Source organism: Gopherus evgoodei, chromosome 4 (assembly GCF_007399415.2).
Source record: "Gopherus evgoodei ecotype Sinaloan lineage chromosome 4, rGopEvg1_v1.p, whole genome shotgun sequence".
Classification (NCBI taxonomy): Eukaryota; Metazoa; Chordata; order Testudines; family Testudinidae; genus Gopherus; species Gopherus evgoodei.
The window spans coordinates 140516045-140525332 of NC_044325.1; the positions used below are offsets into that span (position 1 = coordinate 140516045).

The 9288-nt window shown below is 45.7% G+C and overlaps 1 protein-coding gene across 2 annotated transcripts; it reads left to right on the forward strand.

The window, feature by feature from the left end:
• Positions 1 to 796: 796 nt before the first annotated feature.
• TAF8 (TATA-box binding protein associated factor 8) lies at positions 797 to 8502 on the forward strand. 2 transcript variants are annotated; one of them, XR_004000246.1, is made up of 9 exons: positions 797 to 852; positions 2240 to 2396; positions 3338 to 3436; positions 4264 to 4326; positions 5221 to 5345; positions 5685 to 5832; positions 6863 to 7005; positions 7482 to 7696; positions 7821 to 8502. XR_004000246.1 is itself a non-coding variant. In XM_030561469.1 (8 exons), exons 1-8 carry the CDS (start codon positions 820 to 822, stop codon positions 7623 to 7625), a joined length of 912 nt encoding a protein of 303 aa, XP_030417329.1. In that variant the 5' UTR covers positions 797 to 819; the 3' UTR covers positions 7626 to 8502. The 2 variants fall into 2 exon arrangements, 1 of the variants encoding a protein (XP_030417329.1); XM_030561469.1 differs by having other exon boundaries at positions 7482 to 8502.
• The last annotated feature ends 786 nt before the right edge of the window (positions 8503 to 9288 follow it).

Consider the following 9288-nt stretch of genomic DNA (forward strand, 5'->3'; position numbering starts at 1 on the left):
TGAAACTCAGCAGCATCCTTTGAGATGAAAGGTTCTGCATAAATATCAGACATTTTATTGTGGTTGCAAAAGTAGTAAAAAAATAAACTATTGGCCAAACTGAAATAAAAGAATTGAAGGACAACCTGACTATTCTTTGACCCCTTATGTCAGAAAAGCAGAGAGCTCCTTTTTCATGGGGGTCCTTTCATTTGTACTGCAATTAGAGAGAATGGATAGTTTCTTTGTCTAGACAGGTACCTCATCTCTTGCACTGCATTGCTTTCTGGCAGCCTTTGTACCATATGACTAGGGTACGAACTGAGTGGATGTTTAACACATTTTGGGGTAGATTTTGGGGACACGGCAATTTGGGGAACAGTATTTTGGGAGAAGCAATGGCGAGAAGAGCTACTGCAGCAAGGTTTCCAGGAGTTTTCAGTAGCACACTGGACCAATCCCACAAAAAGTCCTGTCTTCTTAAGACTGGCCAGGGTGTGAACTGGAAAAATAAATTAATGGCGCCCTCGCAAATTCCACCCCTAAGCCAGGCTCTGTCGTCCCTTGCTCAGCCATGAAATAGTTAACAGTGATACCCTTTAAATCACTGGGTCTGTGCAATTCACATTTCTTGGAGCTGTTTTAGGCTCTGTCCAGACTCATGTAGACTAGACAGCTCCCCTCAGTAGGGCTCCTCTGTATCCCAGGCTCAGCACAAGTTTTCCCATCACAGCCCCCAGGCCAATGGGTTCTCCCTGCAACCCCCGCCTCTCTTCAGGACTACAAGTCCCATAATGCCCCGCGCGGCCACGCACGCGCGTCGTGGCCCATGGATTCAAGATGGCGGACACGGTGTCCAGCGGCTCGGGCACGGTAACGGCGGATACCGGGGGGTTAAGTTCCTTGGAAAACGGCCAACGCACGGGTCAAGGTGGCCGAGCGATCGGCTTATCCGACACGGGATGAAGCGGCTGCGGCCAGGGTGGGCGGCTATAGGCCTGCTGTGCCTAAGAGAGGGAGCCTCTGATTGGCTGATCTGCAGGAGTAGGCGGGGTGTGAAGTTTGTTTTCAATTGGTCGAAGTGCCTATAGCCTGATTGACCGTGGTCGCTGCCAATCACAGGAAGATTGGATGGGGGAGCACATGGGAGGGTCTTAAAGTGACAGTGTATGGATGGCTGCGAGGCGAGCCCCAGAGTATTTAGTGCCCTGGCAGGGCTTAGCACAGGGGCGGGGGCTGTTAGGGGCTTCACGCTAGTCGTGGAATGGAGCAGAGGAGGGGGCACATGGGGTCCGGGAGTGGGGTGCCAGTGCCACATTTGTTAGTGTCTGAAGCAGGGACTAGGGCCAGCTCACTTGGGTGCTGCTCCTGGTTTGCTGCAGACTTGCTTTCCCCTCCCTGGGCCTCTGTCTGCCTGTGTGCACGAGGGGCTAGTAACATGCTCCTGTGTAAAAGGGATGCTCCGTTTGTCTTTGAGATCCTCCCTCAGTTAGGTGCTAGAGAAACAGGAAGTGCAATGGCAGTATGATGTTATCGCTGTTTTACAAGTGGGCAGCTGAGGGACAGAGAGGTTGATGGGCTGCTTTTCAGCGGCACTGCATACTCACAGCTGCCAGTGGATCAGATAGGAGGTGCTGTTCCTCGTTGCTTCTAACTTATTTCTATAGTTTGTTTGGATTTCAGTAGCAGCTAAGTGCTTTCCTTATGTACAAGACCCTGTCCCTAGCTCCAGCAGCCTACAATCTGAGAAGACAAGCAAACTGTGAAGGGGAAATAAAATTAACAATAAGTATTTGTTAAATCAAGGCAGAGCTGGATGCCTGGCTCCTAGTATCCTACTGTAAACACTACACCACACTGCTTTGTTAAAGTTCCACTTGCAGCGTGCTCACAGTTCTGCCCCTGAGCGCACTCCAAATTGTTCCAGAACTGTGAGTCTAATGCTAGTCCGATCCTATCTGGTGACTTAGTGTGACAATGCAACAGAATCAGTGTGATTCCTAATGCTTACTTCTAATCTGTTCTTTTGCCAGATTGGAATAGGAGGGAGTGTGGAAGTCAGGGCTGAGGTGATATAGGCAGAGTTGAGGTTTGGGGAACTGATATTAGACTCTTGCATGATATCCTTCTGTACCCTACTCCTCTGTGATCAAGTGGTGGTGTTTTTCACTTCTTTGAAGCCATTGTTACATCCTTTCGTTAACAGTCTCCTGTTTTGTTTTGTTTTTTTTTTTTGGGGGGGGGGAATCTGTTTCTATAGAGATCAGGAGGCAAACACTCAACAACCCCCGCAGACAACTATTACTTGGCTCGGAGAAGGACTCTGCAAGTTGTGGTCAGCTCCTTGCTGACCGAGGCTGGGTTTGAGAGTGCTGAAAAGGCAGCAGTGGAAACCCTGACAGAGATGTTACAGAGCTGTAAGTATCTGTATCACAGGTGCAGCCTTTTCAACCAATAAAGCAGAGACTTGAGAGGCCAGTGTAGTTTCTGAAATAAAATACAGAGGTCTTAAAATCAAGTATTCCCCCTGGAAATAAATATGAGCACCCATGATACAGCAACGTTGCTATAATATTAACAGACCTGACAGATCACCAGAGTAGGTAATTGCTTCTTAATTACTGAAGCTTTACATTGGTCTCTTTCTAAAGTTTAGGGCAACATTTTCAAACAGGCTTCCAATCTTAAATGTATATATTTTGCATGCACTTATTCATTTGTGTAAATGAGGTAGCTAGAGAGAGAAAGGATGGTCCAGTGATTAGGGCACTAGCCTAGTACTTAAGAGACTTGAGTTCAGTTTCCTGCCCTGCCACAGACTCCCTTTGAAACCTTGAGCAAGTCACTTAGTTTCTCTCTGCCTCTGTTCCCCATCTGTAAAATGGGGGTAAATAGCTCTGCCCTGCTTCACAGGGTTGGTTTGAGGATAAATCCAGTAAAGTTTGTGAGGTGCTGCTACTCTAGTAAAGGGGGCCATAGAAGTACCTAAGAGAGACAACTATACACCTAACTTTCTGATTTGTGCACTCATTGCTTAGTATACATGTTTTTCTGAGTTCACAAACCTGGGGTTTTGTATACTTGCAAATGAATGTGCTGCAAACTTTGTAGAAGCTGTCTGATTATTTGATCTTAATGTCTCCATTAAATGATGCACGGACATTTTTTAACAAAAGAATTAAAAATCCAGCAGTAAGACCTTATATTTCAGAAGACCTTTTCTTTCCTTTCTAACCTCAGTGAAAGGGCTCAGTGACGCTCTCGTCAGCTATAAGTGTCTGAAAGCAGGATTAGTCTGTTATAACTCTGGAGCCATTGTCTGTTTATGTCCATGTTCTGCTGGATGTTTCTTTCCCAGATGTGTCAGAAATAGGAAGGAGCGCCAAGTCCTACTGTGAGCACACAGCAAGAACTCAGCCAACCCTTTCGGATATTGTCGTTACCTTAGTCGAAATGGGTGAGTATCAGACTGGTACACAGCAAGCCCCAGTGGTTGCATCACGAAGGATTGGGGTGGGGTGGAGGGTGGTTTTGCTACCATTGTTCCTGCTGGTATTAGAACATGGCTTGTTTGGCATCCTCCAGCCTGACTAAGAATAGCATTGCCTTTCAGATGGGGCAAACAAACTGGCAGCAGGCAGCTCTGCGCTGGGTTCTGCAGATACTGTGCGGGGAGCATTAATAAGACTGTTGACCTGACAAAATGCCATATGAGCCACCAGCTTAATTAGCACTACATGATCACCAGAGCAAAGCTGGCACTACCTGTCTAGGCCAAGTTCGTAGCTTAGGGAGCCAGATAGGAAATCAAGGACATCTGCATATTTTCCTAAATGCAACTCTTCCTAATGCTCTCTCTGGTACAGATGGACCTGTTCTGTGCAGATTTGTGCCTCTTGTGGTTATTGTAAGGAAGGTGTAATTGTCTAGTGGTCTGAGCAAGGAGTGGGCTAGGACTCCTGGGTTCTATTCCAGGCTCTAAGGAAAGAGAGAAAAGGGTTCTGGAGAGAAAAAACATAGACATTAGAACAGGAGGAGAGGGTGGTCTCAATGATCCAGGTCTTAGTGGAAAGGCCTCATTCTGATGCTTAGATAGGTATAAATATAGACTTTGGAGTTCTGTCCGATTCCCTTTGAAGTAAATGGCAAAATTTCTACGGACTTCAGTGAGATCAGAATTGAGCCAAGAAGCAGTGTTTTCTATGTGGGCAAGCAGCCACATTTGTCAGTCCTTGGTTTATTGATAATAGCGTGATTTCTGTTTCCCCATCTCCTGTGTTTCAGGGTTCAATGTAGAAACTCTCCCTGCATATGCCAAGCGCTCCCAGCGGATGGTCATCACTGCACGTATGTGGGGCATCATCTAGCAAGGGAATTAATTTGTACTAAGCAAGTAAATTGGTGCCAGGAAAAACAATAGTAGATAAATAATTCAAAGCAATATAGATAGATTGAAATGGCTGTTAAAGGGATTCTGTCAAGTGATGTTTGGTTGAAAATCTATATATAGTAAAAACCAGATTTTATGGATCCTGAGACCAATAGACTGTTTCTATGGGACTTTATTTTGTTTAAAGTAACATTTTTAACAAATAAAAATCCCCCTTGAAATTTTGTACCCTGAACATTGCAGAGTGGGGCTAGGGCACAACAACCAGAAGGTGAAATTGATGACAAACGACAGAGAAATTGACTAACCTGTGGATCCACAAGTAATTCTGTGCCTGTAAATGTTGATGACCATTCCCAAAATTTTGGGGACCTTAAAATCTTAGCTTGCAGGTACGGCACTTGTATTCCGTACTCCACCAGCCCCTCTGCGTGCACCCAGAGTTTCTGTTCTTTTGAGGCACAGTGGAGCGGACTACTACTACTAGAAGAGCAGTTTATATTAAGATTTTCTGGAACCGACAAATGAACGAATAGGGCACCATTTGTCAAAGTAGTTGCTACAGTTCCAGTGTTACCCCGTTTCCCACTGAACTTCTCTATATGGTGTTTGCTGCCCACATACTTAACGCTGTGGACTGAATGCAATTCACTGTCAATTTCAACTAGTCATTGTTCCTTGGAGTGATCTAGAATGGAGTTGGAAACTGTTGCCTAGGGGAGCTGATCTGTCCCTGGTTATACTATATATGGTCTATAGATTGAAATATCAGCTCAATTTCTGCTTACATTCCTCTTATGCTGGGGATTTGGCTGAACAATGACGACTAGGTTTTTATTATTTAACTGCAGCACCTGTGACAAATCAGCCCGTGACTCCCAAAGCCCTGACGGCTGGACAGAACAAACCCCATCCATCCCACATCCCTGGCCATTTTCCTGAGTTCCCGGATCCTCACACCTACATCAAAACTCCGGTGAGTGGAAAAGACTTTACAAAATGTCCTTCATTGTCTCTTTGGCATTGCAGCAGCAGCAACTTAAGTCCTTTTAATATTGGCATGATACCCATTTATCTAGGACACTTTCTCATTTACTGTGAATCATCACAGTGTTGGAAGTTCACTGGGCTATAGGTTTCTGTACTTCTGAGCTCTGCAGCTCTCTGCAAGGCATTGTTTCGTTGGATCATCCACTCACCAGTTGTGTCTTTAACTTGAGTTGGCTGTCCTGCATCCAATAACTGTATTACAGAGCTAGTACCTACAAGTCCTAAGTCTGTACATCTCCTTGTTCTCTCTCTCCCTGCCCAACAGACATACCGGGAGCCAGTTTCAGATTACCAGATACTACGGGAAAAGGCAGCCTCGCAGAGGCGTGATGTGGAAAGAGCTCTGACTCGCTTCATGGCAAAGACAGGGGAGACGCAGAGTCTCTTCAAGGATGATGTCAGCACATTCCCACGTAAGAGCTATCTAAGATGCCCAATGCCAGACGCTAGATATAAAGTATTTCTTTATCTATCTTAGGTTCTTGCATGGCACTCATGTAATATCTGAGTACTACAGACTCTTTCATGTATTTATCCTCCCAACAACCCTGTGGAGAAAGGAAATACTGTTAGCCCCATTTTACAGATAGGGGACTGAATCTCATGCCTCCCACGGTCACACAGGACATGTGGGAAAACATAGAATTGAATCTGGGTCTCCCAGGTGCCCAGCTGACATCCTAAATACAGTTCCAGCCTTCCTTTCTGAGGGTACACCTTACATAAGAGGCATGGTCTGATCAGGATGCTGTGTGCGAGGACCCTTGGGTTCTAATCCTGGCTCTGTCACGGACTCACTTTGTAACTTTTAGCAAGTCGCTTCCCCTTTCTGGGCCTGATTTACAAAAGTGCTGACCACCGGCAACTTCCTATGAAGTAAATGGGAATTGCAGGCGCTCAGCTCTTCTGATTATCAGGTTTTCTGTGCCTCAACTTTCCCACCTGCAAAATGAAGGTGGTAATATCCACCTCACCATAGTGCTTTGAGGTCCTCAACTGAAAAGTGCTGTGTAAGTACAAAGTGTTATTATTCCAACGGTGTTCGGATCTCATACTTCAGGGCATAAGGTGATTGATCCTCTTTGGGGATCAGGAGGAATTCCTCTGTCCCGTGTACTGAATTGTTCACATGGCCGGAAGCGTTAAGGAAGTTGTGCCCTTTTCTCTGAGGCATCAGGTACTGGCTACTTTGAGGGGCAGGATAATAGACTTGATGGACCAATGTCTTGATCCAGGACAGCAGCTTCTATATTTTTTGATTCTGGATGGTGGAAATATTGGCAGAGTGTGGGGGAGGGAGGGAGAGATTAAACAGTGTTTGGGCTTTTTAAATAATATATTTGCTTCAGTGCTTCCTGATAGCTGCTGGCTTAGAAATAACACACATTTAATTGAGAAGCAAGTCTTTCAATGCTAACCGTGCCCTCCCTTCCCCATCCCTAGTGATTGCTGCCAGGCCTTTCACAATACCATACCTGACTGCGCTTCTCCCCTCTGAGCTGGAGATGCAGCAGATGGAGGAAACAGATTCATCTGAGCAAGATGACCAGACGGACACGGAGAACCTCCCCCTCCATATGAGCACGGTATGGCCAGGATCAGAAACTTGGAACTCCCCATTATGACCCTCCTTGGGTCTGATTCTCCTGTCTTGTACTTTGAATCATCATTGACATGCCTGGGCAGAGTGTCAAGTGTTCATTTGGGCACCATTTTGCATCCCCTTTGCACCAGTATAAATGACACACAAAATGCCATAGATCTTCGTCATGCTTCAGCTCACAGACTAGAGCCTTGTGGTGGTTAATGTGGGATCCTGAATATATGGGGGCACTTTCACTGCTACCTCAGAGGAAGGAGGATTTCCCTGGAATCCTGTACTGTTCCCATAGGCATCTGCTTCCAGTAGGAAACAAGGGTCATCTCCCTCAGCTCTGCTGGTTGTTCATTATCCCTATTGATCTTGGTTGCTGTGTATCTCTTTGGTCTGCAGACTCCATGGTTCACACTCCCTCAGCTCAGCTGGTCCTAACTTCAAATATGTATTGTTTTTACTTGGCAGGATGATTCGGGGGCTGAGAAAGAGAATGCTTCAGTGCTACAGCAAAACGCATCCCTGTCCGGCAGCCGCAATGGAGAGGAGAGCCTAATAGACAATCCCTACCTCCGGCCAGTGAAAAAACCCAAGATTCGCAGGAAGAAGTGAGCTGCAGCAAGCTGACTGCATGGAGGAAGAGGAGGCCCGCTGGCTGTCCCATGGAGGTTTCCTTTGCTGCTGTGAGTGGTGCAGGACAAAAAGGGGAGAGACTGCTGGTGGAGTGGCTGAAGCAGAGAGATGACCTCCTGTACATACCAAATGACACTCTTTCCCTCCCTCCCCCACTCCCTCTTCTCTCACTAGCTTGGCATAGTCAGTAGGGAAGGGGCATGGAAACCACCAGTCCTCACACTGGAATCAGCCCATCTATCCAGAGAAGACTGAGCTGCAGCTGTGACATTCCTCCTCTTCATGGGATGGATTTATTCTGTAAGGAGGAGGCACACAGAAGGGTTTTCACTGGTTAACGCTTCCCAGTGGACCGTTCAGAACGGACTATGTGCTTGCACAGGCAGGTGGAGTCCTCGTCTAGATTCAAAGAATGACTTGTCCATTCCACTCTGCCTGTTTGCATTGGTGTGCACAGGATTCACACCATGGTCCCTTGTTAACTCTGATCTCTATTTGAACCAGAGATTGGCTTGAGCTGCTGCGCAGAGCTCCATATCTTAAACTTCCCTGGAGTTTGAGGTTGTCCAGAGCTAGGGGTCCTACCATGAAATCCAGACCCAGATCCAAACTTTCCCAAAGTTGCTGAATATTCAAGAGTTGTTGGTGTTTTGGTTTGCAGAGTTCTGCATGTATATCAGGGTCATGAGGAAGACTGCCCAAGTACGGCACTTGTGTTTAAATGTGGAGGTGCAGAAAATGTTGCCACTATTTTTTAAAGTGCATTTATAGTCAGAAAATTAACTGTGGTCCCCTTCTTACTCAACAGATCTGTCAGAATCGTTCCCTCCTAATTAATAGATCAGCTTCTTGTGTATCTTTGTCTTATTAGTGCATTTCTCTGGCAAAAGTCCAAGATTTTTACACCTGTTAGCCATAGTGTTGGATTTCTCTCTGTTTTGCACAGCATCAGCTAAATTCACTTTGCAGAGGCTTCATTTCTAGGAGACTATACAGTAAGAGGCAGAAGAATCTCTGGTGGGTTTTCAGTTCCCAAACTTTGTTTATAATGTTGGCAGTTAAAAGTTGATTTGTTGTTTTTTGTTTTTTTTTTAAATCTGGTAAACCTTGTGCATCTGGTGTGTCACTTAAAGGGAGAGGAATACATACAGAGCTCCAGAAAGCCATTCTTTTCTGGCTACAGCTGCACTTAAAAGCAGTAAGGATGCTGTTTATACCGTTAGAGAATATTTTCCAACTGACTGAACAGCAAGATCTAACAGCTGCTTCAGGCTCTCTTTCGATTCTGTTTGGTTTCAGTGCAATACAGGTCCCCTGAGAGTCTGGCAGCTGTTTGAAACCCACTGTGCTGTAGGTTTTGGAATACGGAATGAGAATCAATTGATGGACTGTCCTTATGGCCAGTATTATGGTCCATTTTTCTCCTGTGGAAATACAGGGCTTTTATTCACTGGAAAGTCTCCTTTTCTTCAACAGTCAAAAAACATGCTCGTTCTAGCATGACGTATGGGGTGGTATAAGTCTTCACTCAAGCCTGGATCCTGAGACCCTTACTTAACTTTGACTCAGCCTTTATTTGGGCAAAACACTGGTTGACTTCAACAGTTTTCCTTGAGTAAGAATGAGTAAAGCCTGAGTAGAG